Source organism: Dromaius novaehollandiae, chromosome 17 (genome assembly GCF_036370855.1).
Source record: "Dromaius novaehollandiae isolate bDroNov1 chromosome 17, bDroNov1.hap1, whole genome shotgun sequence".
Lineage (NCBI taxonomy): Eukaryota > Metazoa > Chordata > Aves > Casuariiformes > Dromaiidae > Dromaius > Dromaius novaehollandiae.
The window spans coordinates 11,766,021-11,787,941 of NC_088114.1; the positions used below are offsets into that span (position 1 = coordinate 11,766,021).

General features: G+C 41.3%; 1 protein-coding gene across 5 annotated transcripts in view; it reads left to right on the forward strand.

Moving 5' to 3' along the window:
• The window catches only part of CABIN1 (calcineurin binding protein 1), a 129,410-nt gene that overhangs the window by 85,055 nt on the left and 22,434 nt on the right, over nucleotides 1-21,921 (forward strand). For all 5 annotated transcript variants that reach the window (XM_064522186.1, XM_064522185.1, XM_064522189.1 and 2 more), the window contains 4 exons: nucleotides 6,946-7,109; nucleotides 9,188-9,284; nucleotides 10,494-11,135; nucleotides 11,931-12,005. In XM_064522186.1, coding sequence (XP_064378256.1) covers nucleotides 6,946-7,109; nucleotides 9,188-9,284; nucleotides 10,494-11,135; nucleotides 11,931-12,005 — 978 coding nt within the window. The remainder of the gene's footprint in view (nucleotides 1-6,945; nucleotides 7,110-9,187; nucleotides 9,285-10,493; nucleotides 11,136-11,930; nucleotides 12,006-21,921) is intronic.

The following is a 21,921-nucleotide window of genomic DNA, read 5'->3' on the forward strand; positions in this document are numbered from 1 at the left end:
CAATGTCTGCAGGGGACTACTGCGGGAACCTGGCCACTTCCAAGGAGGTGGACAGACTGTGCCAAGCTTGTTTCATAAGCTTTGAGTATTTCTGTTTGCATCTGATGCCAGGCACTCTGCTTGTAGCAGATACTCAGGAAAGGTTAGGCGGAAAAATCCTCTTGAAACAATGAAAGGCTGGCCGTTGGGCAAAACCAGAAACTCCTGCCACTTTCCAGATGTGCTCTGCTACACTTATTTTGGTGGTGGTGAGAACTTCCTGCTTCTGGCCCCTAAAAATGCCTAAGGAAATGCAAAACCATGGTAAAGAGTTTTCTTATCAAAGGTTTCATATTCTTCCATTAGGTTTCTGCATCACACCATTTGCTAGGCGATCTAGAACCATTCTGTGGTCTTTGGATTTCTGTGCTCTAGGCCAAAAAAACCCCTCAGAATAACCTCCAGACTTTCAGACAGGGACAGGATATAATCCAAGATGTACCCCAAAGAGGATGTTGAAGTAACGAAGGCAGAAACTGAAATTCCAGCACAGGTGACCTATCACCCTTCTTAGTGTTTTCTTTTGAACAGAGAGAAGTACCTGACTGAATCTTTGGATAAGTTCTGCTTTCTGCACTTCATTTGGCAAGCCTCTTCCCCTCCTTTGGAAACCCTGGATTGGCTGCAGGACACAGTGTATGATACTTACTGCTGCTAATTTCAGTACTTTCCTAATTTATCCCTCTTTCTTTCCTAAATTACAGCTGGTAAAAGGAGGCAACTTCTGGAGCTAAGCTGAAGAAAAGGCAATAAATGTACTTAAGGATTTTGCCTGGAAGTCTTTTATCAGTAAATGACCTTCCAGCTTGAGGAGTTATCCAGCTGTCCAAAAGGGAACCTTTTTTAAGGTAGATGACAGAAGGAAGAAGAATCAGTGTTCCATAGCTATATTTTCCAATCCATCTTCCCTGTAGCATCCCTTCCTTGCGGAGTGGAGAACGGGAGGGCTAAACGAGCAGGAAAGCAAGGGTTGTTCCTTGGAGTACTCGGGGAGGAGCTCCTCCACGGGCGCTGGCAGCATTAACTTGGCAAGTCGTGCAGGAAGCCGTCTTCATTAGCCAGCCGCTGGTGCATCACGTACTCTCCTCCTCTGCCTCAGATAGTACGTAGGAAACATTTAAGTAAAAACTCCTCAAGCCTCCTGACTGAGCGAGAGCCTCTAGATTCTGCCTGGCAAATGGCCAAACCCCATGTTTTGCAAAGGCTGTCTGTAGACTTCGGTTTCTGTTTCACTAATTCTACCTGAACTTGTAACTCATCATCATCTTAATCAGGCATTTCTGGTTTTAGATAATTGCTTATTCAGCGAGGAAATGACTGCCTTTCCCTGCCTCATGTGTGCATGGCCCTGACTCATGCTCAGACATAATAGTCTCTCCAAGTAGTTATGGCTTGGGTGTTCGTTTCATGGGGTTAAAGCCAATTTAATGTCATGTCAGCTGTAAAATGGTTGTTCCAGAAACTGAAAAACTTTAATTTTAAGGTTCTGAAAATATGCTGTATTTTGAAGTGAGAAATTAGAGGTGAAAATTGTCCATTTTGTTTCTCTATCAGCAGATGATACTTGGAGCATGTGAAGTGTTTTCATTTGTCACCACTTTTCGTGCTGCTCTCTTGCAAAAACAGTGCTACAGAAGTAAGCAATTCTTCCAGAAAGCATACGTTCGGTTTATTCACTTCCAAGCATGTGCATTAAAAAAAAGGGGGGGGGGGGGAGGGGAAGGACAATATTTACCATGTAGGCTAGGACTTGTAATCTTGTTCTGCTCTGATTTCTTAAAAGGAAGTTGCTGCAACTTTGCCTCATTTTTCTTTCCTTTCCCAGGCTGATAAAATGTCTTTTTTTAATATCATATATTTTTGATATTCTGCCATTGTCCAGCATGAACAAGACTAAATGCAAACAAGCAAGAATGCTGCCTAATGCTCTGAAAGAGTTTGTAAGATTTTCCTGAATTTACCCAGAGAAAATAGGAACTACTTTTTTTCTTTATGATGGTATCAGTCCCTTCCTCTGATAATTTTAATATTCTGAATATAGCTGCTTTAATTTTTCTTAATATTTTCTTACCAACCTGAGTTCCTGTTTACAGAGGTGGAGTCATTCCACTACATAGCTAAATGAAAATACAGATGAAATGAAGAGAGGAATTAAAAACAGTAGAACTGTACAGAACAACATTGTATATAGAAAAGGAAAAAGAAATGATGCTTATAAGAAAAGCAAAAATTGGGTGGTAAAGTGAAACAAGAAGAGGAGATTTGGGTTAAGACTAGACATGCTTTTCCTGTTCAGGCCCCCAAACCAAGATCTCGCATTCACCTGTAGAACTGGGAAGAGATGACATGAGGAAAGCTAATTCAGTAAGTTCGGTAAGTTGGGCAAACTCTGCTAAAACAGACTTAAATAAGTTAGTAAAGTGTGAGCTTTCCAGGGATTATGCAGTCATGCTTAGTTTGACTTCTGGTTTTAAAGTCTTGTGTAGCACACAAGATGTTGCGCTATTGATCAGGGGCTTCTCTGTGCCGCTTTATACTGCTTTGTTAGTTTTGTCATAGGTTATAACGATCTTTAGTAAAAAACAGTCTGTTTTTAAACTTATTTAAAGGCTGCTCTTATTAGGACGTTATTCAGACTGACAAATTTTGGCTGAAAGTGGTTGTGTTTTGCTTTGGTTGCTTAAGGCAGCAGTGTAATTGTGTTTATGGTATTTGGTGCAATTTGCACGTCTGACAACTTTGTAAAAAAAACAACCTGGGAGTCAACTCTTAAGTAATTGGAGGTCTTTACTCTGTAGTAACAGTTGTTTTACATGTTTGCTTTTTATATGTGGATCGGATCATCCGAGGTGTGCCTAGTATTGCTCCATGTTAAGAGCAGAAATCAAGTGACACTGAGAAAGCGAAGTTTGCTCTCTGCCTGGGAAATGGCTTGCTCTAAACCTCCGCAGCGTCAGCAGGGCGACCTCTCCGGAGGGGTTGGGTTTTCTTGAGAACTGTCAGCTTTTGCTCTTCTGGGAGGCTTCCCTAAACCCCAGGGAATCCCCTCCCGTACAGTACTAAAGTAAGCAGCATGGAGGATTAATAAGCACTTCCTTCCTTTCTATTTTGAGTGGCTGAACTAGAAAGTATCCACCACTATTGCTCTAGCTCATGCTTGCGAAGTGCGGTGCAGCGCGGTCCCCTTCTCCTGGCCCTCCTCCCGCGTCTGGAGTTCTCCTGCAGGTGGGAATCGTGCAGCAGCTTCAGGCTCAGGAGCTAAAATAGGTATTACCAGGAACATAGTATACTGAGTTCATTATTCAGTTTTAGATTTCATTTAAAATTCAGTATTAAATTTCCCCAGATTTACACTTAGTCCCAGATTCATTTTTGTGTTACAGTGCATATCAGGCTTGCTTCCCTCCTCTTCCCCGACAGTCTTTACGTAATGTTTGTTTAGCCAGGAGGACATGGAAAGCGGCTTGGTGTTTTGGAGCTTGAGAGGCATTTTGGAGTTGTTGGAAGTGTCTCACTCCTTCCTCTGGTTTCATGTAAACAGCTCTGCTGGCTGTTGCCGGAGGGAGGGGAGCCCTCCAGCTGGGGAAGGGTGGCCAGCAAGCGGGAGCTGCGCTGCGCGCGGTGCCGGCAGCTGGAGATGTCTTGCCGAGTAGCCTGAGCGGTGACCAGCGGTGATAAAACCTCCAGAGGAGCCGCGCTCCCTTGGCCGTCGCAGGACCTGCGCTCCGGCACAGGTGTGCTCTCGAGGGAGGTGCTTTGCTACCACATCTGAATTTTCAAATGACGACGTGAAAAATTGAACGTTAGCCAGGCTGAGTAACTTTTTTCCGGTCTGCTCCCCAGCTAGCTCGTTGCCAGCTTAGCGTTTGTGTCTATTTGTTAAGATTTGCTTTAAAAGCTGCATCGCGGGCTGTCCTAAAAACACTGTGTTGTGGGGTCTGTGTCCAGAAGCGCTCTTCCTGCAGGACACCGACGGCGGGTAAGGAAAAATTCATACTCAATGACTGAAACCTCTCTTTGGAAAAGGTCTGGATTAGACCGTTTCTTCAGTCTCTGATTCAAATTGTAATTTTAAGAAGAATTCAAGAATTCACTCATGGAATAGATTCCGATAAACTCATTTTAACATCTGTTGTTTTGCGTATTGATTGTGTTGATTCTTGGCGATAGATTTCCTTCTGCTTTTGGCTTGGGGCTGCGTGTGAAATGGCAGGTATGTAAGGTAGGACGGTAAGCTGATTTATTGCTGTTTTGCATTTGAAAAGTGGCAAGTCAACACATGGAAAATTGATGGCTTTCCTTTTAAAATCAGACTTTTTTTTGTAATTGCAAGGTTTAAGTAAATTTAAAGTCTCCTAATGTGCCTCTTTGCATGGAAAAATTCCCCATATTATCAGATGAACTTCAATGCTCACCCGCCTTTCTCGTCCCAGTTAGCATATTCTGTTGTTAGCTACGCTTTTATTACGCTTGCTGCAGTTCCTGGGGTAGCGCAGGTGGGAGATGTCTCGCTGTTTGGGAATTCTCATTTAACAGTAAGAATCCAGGTCGTCGGTGTTGCTAAATTACATAATAAACGCACACAAAATACATTAGTGAATTACGGTGAGGGTGTTTTGATTGGTATAGTCATGGCTTGGTTTTTGTCACGAATGAAATAATGTGAATCATGCTAAGTTAATCTGCAGAGTCTGAAGAGTTTAACCTTTCTTCACATGGAATTAGTCCTTTCTGAAAGTTTGCTTTGGACTAAATCTATTATAGTTCATAGAATTTTCTCTTTGTTTCCTCACTCACATAAAAAAAGAAAGGGGAGGGGGCTTAGGGACCTCTAAATCGCTCAGCGATGAATATAACTTGTATTTGGTGCATGCTGAGGTTCCTAAAATGCATGCGTGGGGCGTGTGAGAAGGAGCTGCAAAATCATTTTTGGCTGGTCCCAGCTGCCGTGTCCTGAGGCTCACTCTGAGCGGTTTCCTAGCTCCAGTAAAGGCTGAGATAATGCTGAGAAAGACCAGGAGCCCACGCGCTGGCTGGCTGCCATCCCTACGGCGTGCGTCTGGGTTGACCATAAATTGTTCTGTACAGCTGAAGCAGCTCGGGAGGTTGCTGAGATGTGGTGCCGCGGCGGAGTGTTCCGGTGCTCCAGGACTTGGTGGAAACCCCTTCACCTACGTGCGGAGAAGCAAAAAATACCTGCTGTGCGTGCGTGTGTAGCCTGAAAACACAGTTACCGCATAGTCGGGGGGAGAAAAAGCTGCCCTGCTGTTGGCACGCTGCTCTGCGCGGCCGTAACCTGCCAGCTCTGCGAGCGCCCGGGAGCTAAGGCGCTGCTGGGGCAGGCAGGAGCTTTTCCACGGAGCCGGGGCCGGTACTTGTGGATGTCGGCTGTTGGGCACAGGCGGAAGCGACCGTTGTGCCTCAGGGATCAGTCGCCTCACGGGGTTAGGTACTTGCTGCAAAAAGGAAATGACAAAAAAAATTGAAAGCAAGCTTCAGGGTGCAGGAAAAATGGAAATCCCTGTTATCGCTGGGGAGGAGTAAGAGTAGAGAGCGTGAGGAGAAGCATGAGTAAGAGAAGCCTGCACAACAGCCTCTGCACTACATCTAGTTAAAGCCGTTGCTTCCTTTTTAAAAGCACTGATGTTTGTGTGGGTTTGTTGTTGTTTCCCCAAGTTCCTGCAGCTCCCCCAAGCAGGGGGAGGATCTGTTGTAGACAGACTATTTACGTATCTGCTTTTTTGTGTGTGGTCACGTGTCCTCTGTGATTGCAGTAATCGTTTTCTTTGCCTCTGCCTTCTAAGTTTCAAAGAATTTTGCTCATGCTGCAAGTGAAGCTAGAATATCAAAGAAAGACCTTTAAGCAAGGATGAAAGAGTAAATATTTATATATCTTGCTCTGTGAAGAGGTTTGGAAAGCAGAACTCATTTTTGGCCCGATACTCATATGGGCGAGACCTTTCCACCTCTCCGCAGCCCCGCATCCTCGCAGAACGGGATAGGGGACCTGAGGAGTTTCATCGTAAAGAGCTGCCACAGGAAGAAATCCAGAACTGGAGTGAGGAATAGAAGGGGCTGCATTGCTGTAACAGCAGTTTTTGTGAATGGTCACAGTTTAAGCTGCGTACCAACATACCCCAAGCACGGTATTATTTGAATTGCAGTTCTCAGATATGGTTGACTAGTGTGCTGACAGCATCCGTATTAAACACCTGAAAACAACCTCCGTAGACTTACTGCAAAATCTGAGCTGACTAACCAAAATTAAATTATGTTTTCTATCTGTCTGCAGCCTTGCTCCCCAGAGATTCCCTCTGTCCCAGAAATTTAATTAGGAGGCTCAGGATGTATGCACAAGTGTTTGGATCTGCCGGGGAAATGGATAGTGCTGAGGAATCTGATTCCTAGTGTCAGGCTGGTTAGTCCCAGGGTGAAGGCTCTGATGATAGCAAGGCGGTAGCCAAGCTCCTGATACATCTAGTAACAGTTTGTTTCAAGATACAAACTTGCTGTGGCTGGGCAGTAGTTGCAGGTTTTAGAGGAAGCAATCTTAAAATAGGTTACCTCTCATTTTATTTGGTAGTCGAGCTTTGGCTTAGGGAGTCTTGTTCATGTGCATTTGAGAAGAATGCACAAAACAGTTTAGGGTTTGCTTGCTTTTTTTTCCCAGGAATAGTTGAGAAACATTTAGAAGGTGCGCTGCAGACTCCGTAAGACTCCCGGTTTTTGCTACTGGCAAGAATTAATTGGTTGACTTTAAATCCAGATCTCCGTGCTTGAAGGACCACAGCATCAAATTCTGTACGCTGAAAACTCAGCTCTACGTTTTAGTGGCCTGTCCCTTCCGGCCGGCCGCGGCCTCAGCCGTCCCTGCCTCCCTGCCTCCCTGCCTGCCTCTCTTTGCAGGGCATCTGGCGCATCCCCGTGGATGAGATCGACCGCCCGGGCAGTTTCGCCTCGCATATGAACCGCTCCATCCTGCTGCTGCTGAACGTCCTGTCGCAGCTGAAGGATTACAATACCTTGCTGAAAGTCTCGTCTATGCTCCAGAGGACCCCCGATCAGGGAAAGTATGCAATCTTTTGTTTAATCTGTTGCTTTGTAAAACTTGGAATATTTTGTTCATCATATAACTTTTTTTTTCCTAAAATAAGAGCATCTTTAAGTTAAAAACAAAAAACCAAAAAAACAGCAACAAGAGAAAACCAACCTGAGTCTTTAGACAGACTTGCTCAGACATCCAGTTTAGCGATGGTAAGTGTCACCTGGAATTAATGATTCCAGAGTAGCCTAGGATTTCTCTATATTTCTCTTGTAACTCGGAGCAGCTTTCCCAGCCTTGCAGAGGTCCTCTCCCACGTGGAGGGATTCACTGGGGGAGCAGAGCACGGCAATTTCGACACCCCTCAGCCGCTTCTTGCGTAGGAGCCGTGTCCAGCGGAGCAGGTTGTGGCCCCGGCGCCCCGCGTCCCTGTAATCCCTGGCTGGCCGAACAATGGCTCTGCGGCCGTTGGCAGCTGATGCTATTTAAAAGCCTTATCCTATTCGGGGGTGACCTAATTGTAATTACATTAACCCTATTTAAGAAGGAAAGAAAAAAGCCATTTAATGTGGGCTATATAGAGATTCTTATCTTTGGGAAGACCAAAATAAACATCTAAGGAAAACACTGAGGCAACTGAGGTAAAATTCCAGTTGTCCGCTGGGTGGGAAATGTAGAAGTTAGTCTCTGGCAAATGCTTAAGAAATTGAACTGAATGACTGATGGCAATAAGTTGAAGGCATTGAAGGTTTCTTTATGTGTTTTTGAGTGCGAGTGCATGTGAATTTGCGTAGATTGTAGTATGTCTGGGAATATGTCACCACATGTTCAGCAAACTTGAAGCCAAAAATATTTTGACTTTTAGCATATCAGAAGTACTGGACCATAGAAGGCTTAAATTTTGTCCTAGGCGGGCCCGCAGTTGTGCTAAAAATATTATGTTATTTATAAGTCTAGACTGAATTTAACAAACAAGTGATTTGACATGTTGGATCAACCAGTGCCAGCCATGGTGAACTGCAGTCATTACAGGAACTTATAAGTGCACATACTCTGGGTGTGTCTGGCATATGCCTGTAACAACCCTAATTTTGAAAGTAGGGGTTTTTTCAGCGGAACTGCTAGCTGTTGCTGAACTAACGATGTGTCAAACATTTGTATCGTTTGTCCGAATGGCAAAACAGAAAATTACTAAATGAGTGTAACACGTCTGAAAGAAAATGCTTATATTAAAATTGGTGGCTTTCTGACCAGGTAGTACCCTGCAAAATTATTTACTTTATTTTTAGCTATTTCTCATTAAAAATAGCCAGTTCTGAAATAGAAATTCAATTTTCCATCAAACTCGATTAGATGGGGTTGATGACTGCAAATAGTTTCGTTGAAGGTGGAATAAATCATTGTGTCACAAAACAGTGGAGTTACAATGCTCTAGTAAAGTAAACGAAGCTGTAGGGTGAATGAATTTTAGGGTGATGTTAATTTTTGTCTACTACTAAATGGAAAAAAGAATGTTAGCTCACCAGTGTTTTAGCTCTAAAAAGCTGAATTCAGAGGCAACTGGTATGACTTATGAAAAAAGATTTTCTGGTGGCATTAATTGTATGTGCACAGTTTATCCAGGACATGAAAAATCTCCTGACGGTTCTAGATGGTTTTGTGTGACTAAAATTCTTTTTCAAGACAAAGGTTTGAATAGAAAGTTCGTATTTGAGGGGCACTGAAGGCCTGATACAAGAAAATTGTATCTCTGGCTGTCTGTTTTGCTCTGGAGTTTTTAACACATCTTCTCTTCCTTCCGTTATAGATAATGCTATCCGTCTTTTACTTTGTGAATGTCCTCTTCCTTGATGCTTGGGGGAAGGGGAAGGGAAGTGTGTGTAAAACTTGAAGTGTTACGTTTCAGTGTACAAGTGTGTATGTTTTGCTTTCTTCTGATTTGTTATAAAGTTGTAAAAAAAAAATACATATGTACATATATGTGTGTCTGTGTATGCATACATATATGCACACGTGTGTATATATGCCTGTATCCTGGTTCTTGCTTTTGAAGTCCAATAAGCTTTTGGCGCTTAGCTTCTCTCCTGTTCTCTCCCTATGGCCCAGGAAGTACTTGCGTGATGCAGATCGCCAGGTTCTGGCCCAAAGAGCCTTTGTGCTTACAGTGAAGGTGTTGGAGGACACGCTCGACGACCTGACGCAGGTGAGGCAGCAGGGTGTTTGGTGGGCGTTGATTTAGTGCTTAGATCCTCTGTTCCTTGGCTCTCCCGAGGCTGAAGGGCTGCAGTAATACTGCTTATTTCTGCTACCGTTTGTTTATATGCAGCTGCACAGGAAACTTTCTTACAGCATCGCTCTGTTGCGGAGTTACAAAATCCAGAAACAACTGTAGTTGTTGAGAATGGACAATAGTTACTTTGATTTGACTCTCCCTTAAATTTCAAGTAAGGAGAGTTACGTGGGTATGAGAACGCCTGCGTTTTCAGGTGGAATTGATGGAACATTTCTTTTTAAATGAACTAAAGTTCCTCTTGCAGAACCAAAACGCAACTAGATTTGCGTTCCTGGCCGTTTTTAAATGCTAGTCCTTGAAATCAGTATACCTGTTACTACATTTAAAGATTTAATTTTAAAATGTCATTTAAAGACTAATCAGTTTCCAGATTAAGATAACTGGAACTTGGGAGCTTATTCAATAAACATTCAAGGAAGAACTTGTTCCTTAGGGTTTTATGAGTTCACAGAATATAGGCATAACAAACTAAATGAAAATGTCTTTAAGAACACTGGAACTCTGTATAAGTTACAATTCTTCCATAAATCCCAGTGGAAGAATTATATCATTAGCAATTTTTGAAAGAAGAGCTTTTAGTACTGAGGTTTTCTACCTTTGGACTGTCACCAAAGTAAAGGCGCAAAATTCAAATATTACAGCAGAGTTTAACATACTTCTCAATGTAATCACAAGAAGAAAGTTATGAAGGAGTAACCGAAGGGAAGATTATGAAATTTAATTTGAGGTTGATCTGCAGCTGCCAAAAGAAGCTGGCTCAGTTTTGGTTTCAATACACTAGAAGAAAGTTTCTTGTTATTAAAACCTTGGATGTTATATAGTTGGATACCACAGTATAGCTTGAAAAAGGGGAAAAAAAATAATTGCAGCTTTGGTTTAGTTCGTGGTGTTGATTTCTTTGTGGTGTTTTCACTGATTAAAATATTTTAGTCATAAGACTTGTGGCTTGGGTTAATTAATATCTACAAACAAACAAGAATGAACATGGAATAAATGCATTTTCTTCAGCAGAGGCAGTGATGTAGAGGTACTCATGGTTAATATTCACGGTATTCATAATTGTGCTCAAATGCTTTTTGTTTTCCATGATAACAGCAAAGAATGATCTCTTCTTTTAAGGTTTCAGAAGATCAGGTTTCCAAGTCCTCTAACCTTGCTTCAGGAAAGATGACAACAGACGTCTCTAATAAAACTAGTGCTGAAGAGGGGAAAGATGTCCTTCCCAAAAAGCCGGTTTTGTCGGATGGAGTAGTACATAGTACTGAAAATGGAGTAAAAGAAGTGACCCAGGGACAAATTCCCAATGCTATGGACATATTGGAACAAGAGAACAAGAATGACAAGGAAATTAAAGAGCTCCCTAGGCCCGGTTCAGTTGAGCCTATGGATCTCGATGGATATTCCAATGACCCAGAAAAAAATGATTCTTCATGTAAACGCAGTGAGCCAGACCGTCTTCAGTCTGGCAGGACCTCAAAGGAGAGAGCCCCAGAGAGCCGGACTGCAGAACTCTCTTTGGAAGAGCTAAGTATCAGCTCAAAACAGCAGCAGCAGGCAGCTAAAGGAATAGTTCAGGCAGTACCTGTAGAGGAACCTGTCCAGAGATCAAGCAGAAAGAGGAAATTACTTGAGGATGTAGAGTCTGGGAAAACACTTCTACTTGACGCTTACCGGGTATGGCAACAGGGTCAGAAAGTTATGGCCTATGACCTGGGTAAAATTGAGAAGATCATGTCTGAAACGTACATGCTGATTAAACAGGTAAAGTATTTTATAAGTCATGATTTCTCTTTGTGGCCTCAGAGAAGAATCTCTGGGATCAAATTTTGTAAGTTAGCTGGCAGAAAATAGCCCTATTCTTCATGGTATTTCTCAGCTATGTATCCTTCACACTTCCTTTTGACTTTTTTGGAGCTGCACCATATGTTCTGTGGGAAGTTCATTAAAACTCTTAATTTCTAAAAGTAACGTTGTGTGGACTTGGCAAAGAGGATGCAAAGGAAGCTTTATTTCTAACTTTTTTCAAGTTACGAGTGGGGTTCAGTGGTAGGTAACACAGTGGGAAAATGAACCCTTAGACCCTCTTATTCTGCACTTTGTCAGAGAGTAGTGCCTACAGTAGAATTTATTGGTTGTATCTGTGGTAAATTTAAAAAAGATTTCTCTGTCAGTGGAACATGATTAAATCCAAGAATCACAGTAAACACCAAAGCAAGCAAGATAAAACTGATCTTATTTATATTGAGAAATTGAGAGGATAAATATCTCCTAAAGAGCCACTCTCTTGGTGAAAGCCCTGCTGGGAGGGAAAAAAAGTTGTTGAAATCAATCAAGAGCTCTACTACCAATTGCACAGAGTTTGTTCATACTAAATGTTAGTTACAATTAAGAAGGGATGTGTATCTTTAAATGTATATTGCTGAAAAACTTCAGCTGACTCCTATTTTGGTACAGAAGTGCTGCTTCTCCCCCCTTGCCCCACATCCCCATTTCATTGGAATGTCATTGGATTTATAGATGACCTAAGTAATTAAGACTTCATTAATTGTGATTCAGGTGGATGAAGAAGCAGCACTTGAACAGGCAGTCAAGTTTTGCCAGGTGCATATGGGAGCCTCAGCACAGAAACAGGTAAGCACTGTAAAGTCCCTGGCTCCTTTTAGTATGCTTTTATTGCTTTGTCTGTGCAGTCAAGTCTGTGGTTGAGTGTTTTTAGTAATTAGAAGGATCTGCTTTTCTTGTGCTGTTGTCATCTAAGAATAAGTGGGGCTGTATTTGTGGAGGGAGCTCATCCCTTTTGTTAGGCTACTGTCACTGCTACTGTTTATGGCAGGCTTGAACGGGAGCCTTAAAAAACCCAAAACAAAACAATCCTGAATTTGAAATATATGTGGCACGCTGTAGTTTTCTGAATGTCCGCCTCAGATGGTAATTACTTCTTGCTGAGTCCATAAGGACTAACAAACACATCAGCTCTTCCTTTGCTAACGTTGCACTGTGCTTCTCGGGTACCAAATGCCTTTTCTGTCAACTTGCATCATTGAAAACTGATTTTAACTCAGTTATATTACTCACTTTGCATTTAGCTTGTAGTGTCACAGTTTCTGCTGAAAACAACTATAGAACTTGAAAGACATGGTTATTTACCTGTCCTTAGTGGGAGATAAAGCCAAGAAGAAATCTCGAGTGGATCAGTGGCATGTTTAGTGGTGATTCATTTTGCCAGCAAACCATGGGATGAAAGCCCCAAAGCATTTGCTAGCTTCTTGCAGCAACAACCATAATTTCCATAATTTCTGCCAGCAGCACACAAGGAACCGGTTACTCAGCAGAGTCCAAATAGAAAATAAAACACATTTTGAAAGAAAAATCTATGCTGCCAGTTAATAGTCCGTTTTAATACTGCTCATTGCTTTGTGTATGTTTTATGCTATGAAAACTTAGTCTGTGCTACAGATTGCCAGTTCTCAAAAAGTAATTAAAATAGCATTTTTCTAAAATACTTGAAAAATCTTTCAGTGTCCAAATTAGAACCTTTTTGTTGCTTTGGGTGTTTCACAAGTGGTAGTCTGTATCGTTCTTAAGTTTGTAAAACAGGAAGCATCCCTAAGATTTTCTCCCCAAGAAACGCAGAGGGCTATACGAGTATGTTGAATCATTTTCAATACTGATTTAAAGTATAGCCCTTTCAGAAATATCTTGAACAAGCTTGTTTTATGAGCTGCAGAAATAATTTATTCTGGTTTACTGCAGATTTCTGTCTTCTGTCCCTCAAGACTCTCTTCTCTGTAACTTCGTCTTTCCATCGTGTGTCTTGCCCAGTAGAAGCGCACAAAGTACATGCTGTGACTAGCCTAGAAATACCCACACACTGCATCCCAGCATGCCAGCTACCAGACAGAAAGTATTACGGTTGGGGGGAGAGGGAGAATTGTCTGCTTTTCCACCACTTTGATCTTTCCCCTTGCCTAGGCACTTATATGTAGAATGGAGAGACAGTAAAAGTCTTTCAGAATATCTCCTCATCCTTCAAATTCCATTGAGGCTTTTCTTCTGCAAGATGCATCCTTCTGTGCTGTGCAAAAACATTACGTTTTGAGGAAGTACATCTCTGATGTTAGCAAGCTAAATATTGTTCTAACATAAAATGGGTTTGAAGACCCAATTCACCTGTTTTTCTGCAAAACAAATATATTTCTTAAACTTTCAGATAATTCTTTGAAATAATTTCTGAGGCAAATCTGATATCTGTCACCAGAATACTGCTTCTGTTCTTTTTAATTCTCTTTAACCTGACCTCGGATGATGTATGTTGTCTGGTCCTTCTGTCAGTGTGATAGCGTACATGACAGATGGTTCTCAGAATTAAAGCATACTTGCGTCTCTGCAGTTAGAGGTACTGATTGATAGGAAGAGGGACTGCAAGATGAGCCTTCGTCCTTATATGCAGTGAATAGGTGGTTCTTTTAGTTTTTTCTGCCTGGTAGAGCTGAAGAAGATTGAGGCTATAGGTCCACTCATGTAACGAGGTCTAGCACTGTCTACCCTGCACCTTTAGGAAAAACAGATGTTTCTTTCTTCTGTGGAAGGTTCAGAAGGGTTCGGTGAGATTTTTTTGTTTCCATTTAAGATACGTACCTTTTACTGGAGTTTGAGCCTTTTCTTTTCATGGGCCATTCCTTTGAATCTATGGGTACTTGTTCTTCTCCTCTCCTTTTGTTGGATATTGTTTTACTGGTGCCTTGCCCAGCAGGGTAGATGAGGTTCAAGCCCTCATGGCATGCTCTGTTATTTGTGGTTAAGTGGTTACCTTCGCACTAAATGCCTTACTGAAATGGTGTATAAGTTTTATTTGTCAGAAGACCTGCTGCCTCGTGTTTTTCCCAAAGACACATGCCTTCAATACCGCTGCTGCTTATGCATCTTTGAACTGAGGCAGATTTACATTTCACTTGTTTGAATGTAGAGCTGAAAGAGATCAGGAGTTAGTGATTTCAATGCAGAAACGGTATGAATAGGTAAGAGGTTCCCATGTAACAGTTAGGAAATTGTTGAGAAACTGCGTGTAACAGGCAGAGCACTTTCTTCTAGCAGTGATTTTTCTGGGAGGTATCTCTTCTCAAGAGCTGCAGATCTGCCACTCAGCACTGCGGTCATACTTTTAACCTAATGATACGCTATTGCTGAGATGCCTTGGTACGTGTTTTGGGAACATTTAATCAACTGATGGCTGCAAAACATTCTTCTTTCCAAACAAGCAGAAGTTTGTAGAGAACCGTGTTTTTTACTGCGTTGTGAGTGACTCCATAAGGACGAGCACTTGAAGGAGAAAGACATTTACTTATCTTTAATTATATTCTTACATGCACTGTTTATTTGTACACTTACAAATGCCCTCCTGCTTCCCTTCCAAAGGAATTTCTGTGTTTGAGGTTGAGAAAAACAGAGAGAAGGGCACACCTAACCCTTTTGTGGCTGGCTGTACTGCAAGTGGAAAGTCTGGGGCTTGAGTGTCTGTAAAGGATTCTCAGTCGTTAATATCGAGCTAAAAGCTATCTGACAGTGCATCTAGTCAAAACGTACATTTAGACAGTGCATGTCCTAGCACAGTAACAGGACAGGATGGAGGAGTAAAGGGAATTGTGGTTCATTAGCATTTCACAGAAGTTACTTCTCTGATTTTTGCCCCTCAGGAAGACAGTAATGCTCTCTCATTGAACTAAGCAAATGAATAAAAATGTCAGAAGAGGTATTCTAGTGGAAATCTTTCTTTATGCATAGTCTCATATTTAAGAGATGATTTATTTTATAAATAAATCTTGCCTCAGAATGTTAAGACTTTCTTAGTTTATCTTGGGGAAAAAATAAGAGTCATCAGACTGTGATTTATGACTTGATAATAAAAGGAATTTGCTAATACATTTCTTTAAAAAGTAATAATCCTATTTGATTTTGGATATGTTCACCTTTTCAAAAACTGCTTGACTTGTATATATCAGCCAAGTTCCTTTCTGGGCCTCCTTGAGGATTGTGGGTATGTGATTGCTATGGCAGCTCTTCAAGCAAAGTCAACAATGACACAGGCACGTAACAAAGTGTTAGAATGGGGAAAACCTTGCACACAGATTAACCTTGAAAGTAGTTATTATAGGTGAGTTAGTACTTAACTTCACTGGAAACAGTGAGCTTTCTTGTTAAGTCACTTGCAGTAAAATATATCTCTTAATGTGATGCGTTTCTTTAAAGCTTGTAAGCATTCCCTTTTAGGAAGCAGTCCCAACTACAGAGATTATCATACACTGCAGCCTGATTTTCATCTCCTTCAAGCATGATCTTGTAAGTAGTGTGAAGCTGACTTACTGTTGCTAGTGCAACACTATGAATTAGTATGGAGCCACAGAAATAGCTGCTCTTGTAGACATCTGTCTGTTTTCAACAGACAGAATCCTGTTTTATTTAAAATTGGCAAGTATTTGCCTTCTGTAATCAAATGATGTCATGTATAAAGCTGCTGCAGCCCAGAGGAGAAGTGCTTTGCTATTAGATAGTTTGAATAGGTTTACAGCGCCTGTAGTTCTTCAGTTACTTATCCCAAGGAATTGACAGATTAAAAAAAAAAAAGAACACAGAAACAATCCTGATATATGTCTTTCTGTGCTGGTTGTTGTATTTTACAGTTCCAATAGCCAGGCAGCATATGGCTTCTTTATGAAGGTTTTCACTTGTTACTAAAATTAGGGGTGTTATTTGAATTATCGCTTTTCAACTTTCTTCCAGACCAGTTGAGAAAGTTTGAAACCTAAATATTTAACAACTCTGTTCAAATCGTTTTATATGCCTCTTCAGACACAAGCAGGAAATGATACAATAACCAGTAAACAGAATTTGACAAAGTGGTTTATTGCACTTTTGCAGTGAGATCTAATCTTTTTAATAGTTGGCAATATTATGACGCTTCCATTTTAATTTCAGAAGTCCTCTATGATCCTCATGACCAATGCAGGGTTAACACGTTTTAGGTCTTCTTCTGCTAAGTTGGTTAAATACATTGAGAAGTACCTTAGAAAGGCTGGCTCCGCTCTTTGAACAAGGCAGGCAAAGATGGTGGTACAAAATCTTGCTGCGTTCAGTTCCTGTGCTCCTGGAGAACTGTTGAAATGGAAGTGTTCTCTATTGAAATATGATACCGCATCAAAAAAGAAAATAATTTAGATGTACTGCTAGGAAATCTCGAACAGGGTGGTGACATCCCCTATTCATGTCAGAGGATGGAAAATTCCGTTTCAAAAAAGGGGTCCTTTGTACTTGCAGGTGCTATTCATGGTTCAGGTTTTGCTTAACGTCTTTACAAGATGCTTAACTGTGTTTGTGTTTAGTAATGCCTTTAATGAAAAGATAAACCTATGTGTACTCAGTACAGACTTTGAAATGCTACAGCATTCAAGTTCCACTACGGTGAGGATCCTTTTCAGTTAAACAACATAGACTCTCCGTCATATCAAACTTATTTGGGTCCAAGTCTTTCTTCTCAGAGTAACCGAAGATATTTTCCCTTAGCAAATGTCATTTTGATTTACTGAACCCTGATAATGGGGACTTTGGATTTTTGATGTCTAATGCAGAAGCAGATGAAGGCCTGAAAAGGTCATTCAAACAAGCTACTTACAGAGAGCTTGCAAAAGCAGTTAGGAGTAGAGTACAATATAAATTAGTCCATATATGCTACCATATAGTAGGGGTGGCTTTTAACTTTAGGAATAGTTTCTGCTATATTTATATTAGGCTAGGTTTAGTATTAGTATAGTAAATATTTACTGTTAAACCATAATGACAAAGAAAAATCTGAGCTCGAAGTACTGTTTAAATTTGTACTAAAATGCGAGAAAAGAATAAAATGAATGTGGTGATTTTATTTAAAAAAAGGCAGATAAAAAGCAAATGGCCTTTGGATGTTTTGAATAGAGAAAAAATCAAATGCTCTATTCCACATTTTTGTTTTACCTTGCATATTGTACAGACCTTCAACAATTACTGAGACAATTGTATTTTGCAGTTCCAAAAGTTTTTTAGATTACTAATGGGTGGCCAGAATTTCATCTTTTTAATCTAGGCAGTTGGGTTTCATCCACTTGCTGAAATATGTTTCTTCTTCTCTCGTCTGTTAGGCTGGTTTTAAGCGAGGGAAGAAAATAAGTAGTTTTGGTTGAACTTGTGAGCAGTGGTGGTGGGATTTTCTGGATTTTTTTTTGGTGGTGTTTAATACCTCTGGGAGACATGACGGTGAATCATAGTATAAGAATATAGGCACAGTTAAATCGGCACTTTTAAACCAGAACTGCTGCTAGAAGAAGTGATGCTGCTTTCCATGCCATGGTATGCGTTCCCCTGTGCTGGCACCGAGGCTTGCGTGGCTGTGCAGCACGCTGCACTGGAGAGCTGGTATGGCTCAAAATCATGCTTCTTCTTTTTTCCTTTTCCATTTAAATTCTTAACATGAGCAAGATTTGAGATATGCCTCTATCAAATGTGCTGAAATTGCAGTATATTACACATTCTCTACATCTTCTAATTTTGTGAGACAGTAGATATACGTCGTCAGTTGAGCATGGTTTGTTCTTGTAAACTGTTTCTAATTGCTGTTTGCAGTTCTGTTATCCTCTGGTTATTTAGTGATCATCTTTTCTCAGTATTTATTTTACTGTTTGCTATGGTCAGGTCGACTTCAGCGTTATAAAGGATGTGTGTGCAAAAGCACAGAAATTTTTTTAAGAGAGTAAGAGTAAAGTTTGTAGTTTCTAAGTTAATTATGAATGTGGAGAAAAAAATCAAAACTAAAAATATAAACTTCTTCAAAAAACTCTCTAGTTCTTTAAAATATTTAGTCAACTTTAAGGGATTTTCTAGCAAAGGGCTCTTATCTCACAGTCCAGTAAAGAAGAGGAGAAAAATAAAAAGAAAGTTGGTGGTTTCTGATTAATAAACACAGTCCCTTTATTTTCAAGTTGTATTTTATGAACTTGTCCACCGATCATGTGAGGCTCTCACTGATTCTCTCTATCACTTATAGAGTAGCAACATTCAGTGGAAGTAAGATGGGCTGTAAGAGAAAGAAGATGAAAACAGAAATTTGAATTTCACTGTAACAAAGCAGTAAGAAATAATCGTGTATAGAAAACTTCTCTCTAATGGCTCCTGGTTTTCTTCAGAATGTGAGAAACTCTTTAAAAGCTAAATTCTCTTCTGAGGATAACTGTTTCCACTGCTTGACCCAGATATTTTTTAGAGGCAAAAAATCCAAGAAAAATTGGAGCATGGTGGAAAAATATCTCTGCATCTGGTTGGAAAATACTTCCCATCTTTCAGCTTTTTTCCTATCTGAAAATAATAAAATAAGTAAATAAGCCTTGATTGTTGTTAAAATAATAGATGAAGAGGATTTTTTGGAATACTGTCCTATCTTATGATGTCAACAGAAAATTGTAGTATGCCATACAATGTTCTATAGCAAAAATTTCTCCCTCTGCTTCAACTGGTTGTTTGTAAGTCTGCTACCAGTGGAGCTGATATTGGTCACCCTGCTGTTAATAGCTGAGGTTACTGGAGTTGCACTGGAGATTAATTCAGTCCCTGGTCAGGCAGCAGTTCGAAGGGCGCTTGTTCTGGTGTTTAGTTTTCTCAATCTGAGAACTTCATCAAAGAGATTTGCGGAGATCCTGAAAGCAGTATGCTATTTCTCTGAGTTATAAGATGTATTTTTAGTCTTGCCAACTACCATTTTAATACAAAATTAATGGTGCCTGGAAAGTGAATACTGAAGAGGCCTTGTTGAAGGAGAATGAGAAATTAGGAAGCAGACTAGTCTGACCCTGACAAAGCATTAAGCTTACGTGTGTGGTTCTAAGGACCAAGGAGGGGACGTGCTAGTAGAAAAGTAGTTGTAAGCCTTCTAGATAATTAGGGAATTTCTAATAAGCCTTTCCATTGACTGCCTGAAACTGGTCATATTAAATTCTTCATTTGTAATGCTGTTAAGGACATGTCTACATGGGAAAGTTAATGCAGTGCAAGCTAGGATGAAGCTTCACAGTGCACAGACCACTCCATTAGTGGATGTGGAGATACTTAGGTCTAAGAATACGTCACCTTTATTTCTTGACTTGAAATTAGAAAAGGTATTTTTATTATTGTGAAATTAATACTGTGTGCCTTAATACTAAATTTACAGCTTTCCTCAGTGTTGAAAATGTCATGACAGGTAGTCTAAAGAGGACGGGTAAGACTTCCATGATCATATGTTAGGGTATGCTGTGCATCACCAGTTCTGAGAACTGAATTTATATAAAACAAATAGCTTAAAATGTTGCAATCATCTACACTGCGCATAAGGCTAGATTCAACATCTCTAAAAATACGGGAGTGTTCAGAGGCGAAGTTCCAAAATGCCACTACGTCTCTGCAGCCTCGTGTTGTGACCCCTGAGACCGTGGAACCCTATCTAGAAAGTCATAGTAATGGATAGTGTTGTAGCAGCTGAAAATTTCTGTTGGCTCCCCCCAATGTAGTATATCATCTAAATGTCATGAGAAGGACTGTTTCAACAGTGCTGAGTTATTTAAGACTCATTGCTGCCTCAGCCAAAAAATCCTTGCTCTGGGACCAACTCCATCCCTGAAGAGTGAGAGAGAGAGAGAGAGAGAGAGAGAGAGAGAAAAGACATTTTCAGCCACCCTTTCCTGCTGCAGCTGCCAAACCTCCAGCTCTCCCTGCACCATCCGGACTGATAAAATCCTCCCTTTCGCCCTTAGTTTCACTCACCTCTTCCAAAGTAACAAATCCATGACCACCTTCTCCCTCTCGCTGGGGCCAAGCTCTGAGTGCTCTCATTGCTTTCTCCCGTTAAACCCGCAGTCAAAACTTTTCAGCAACTTTCAATGTCAGATCCAGTCAAACATGATGCTTCATGGAGAAGCTGCCACTAAAATCAAAACAAGTAAATTCTGTTCTAAATGCAAAGGCACAGTCAGGTTATGCAAATCAATCCTGTCTTTCAGGCTCCCGGCAGGCTGCCAGCGCGCTCCATGATGGAGCGGAGATTGTGCTGCCGATAAAAGCGGTATCTGCTGGAGAGAGACAGTGCTTCGTGGCTGCTCTCACTGCCCTGCTCTGTGGTCCAGCTGCATTCCAAAAGAGAGAACTGAGCTCTGGTCTTGGTCTTTCGCTAGTGTTTGACTTTCCCAGATGCTAGAAATGGGTAATCTTAAACTGTAGCCTAGCAGTGAAGAGTTTTGGGGGAACATAGGCAATAGGCTTGCTCTATAAAGTCCTCGCCGGGACCCGCACGCCACCTCAAGAGCAGAGTGCTCAGGCTGACTGCTGAGCATCAGTGTGTCGATAGCGTGGCCTGCGTGAGGTTTTGCCGTGAGAGTGACATTTATTTGGGGCAGGAAGCAATTGTCTTCCGTGAGTGAGGCTCGAGGGCGCTTCTTCCCCTCTCCGCTGCGACGCAGGCAGCGTCGCAGTTGCAGAGCCTTGCAGGCGAGTGGCTTGTATGAGCTGCCTTGAATGTCTGGAGCATTTTCTTCTCAAATTCTCATTTAAAAAAAATGCTGTTCTGCTCGGGAAAGAGGTAAAAGCCTTTTGTGAAAGCGCTTGGCTGCGGATGGGAGGAGATAAGTAATATATTAAATAATTAGAAAATAATCATCTCTAGTTCTACCTCATATGTTTTTCCCCCCCTCTTTGTTCCACCCACATGCTGCTAATTTTCATCTTTTCTTCCTGCACATCAAGACGTCAGCGAATGCTTGCAGAGAAAGTTGTTTTTCCCGAGTTGTCTGTACGCTTTATTAATGCAGCAAAGATGACAAGAAAGAGGGGGAAGGAGCAGGTGGGGACAGGGGGGACAAAAGGACGAGCTCCTTTATGGTCTCGCTGCTGCCAAAGGGTGACCGTTCTGTTCGCTGTTGCGGTTGCCAGTTGCCATGGCATCCCCCACTCACTCTATCCTGGAGGTGTATTCTTGATATAATTAACAGCCCCACTCCTTCTGTCTGCTGCGGAAAGCAATCATTAAATGAACATGCAGGAAAGAAAAGTCACTTTTTATCTTTTAGTTTTTCTGTCGGTGTTTTTCATCCGACTATCTTATCTCCCTCGGTGCGATAACGCTGTGTATGAAAGCGTTACTGGAAGACGGGGCGGCCGCCTGCCCCGAACAGGACGCGAGGTCCTTGGATGCACTTGTTTAAACAGAAGGTTTTGTTAGGTTGGAATGCAGCTCGGTTAGAGGTTTATAAAGGTTCGTTATTTTCTGTATATAAAATTGTAGTCTCAGGAAATAGGTTCATCAGGATGTGGATTATGGATATTGCTGCTGGTTCTAATGCACCTTGAAGAGGGCTTCCCAAGGAGACTTATTTCAAATATTGCTACTGAGGGATTGAGAAAGAAAATACGAATAGACATGGTGTAATTAAAAAACACAATATCGAAGAGAAGTTGGAGTGGTAATACAGTGGAATATGGCTGATGTATCACTCAGCCAGCG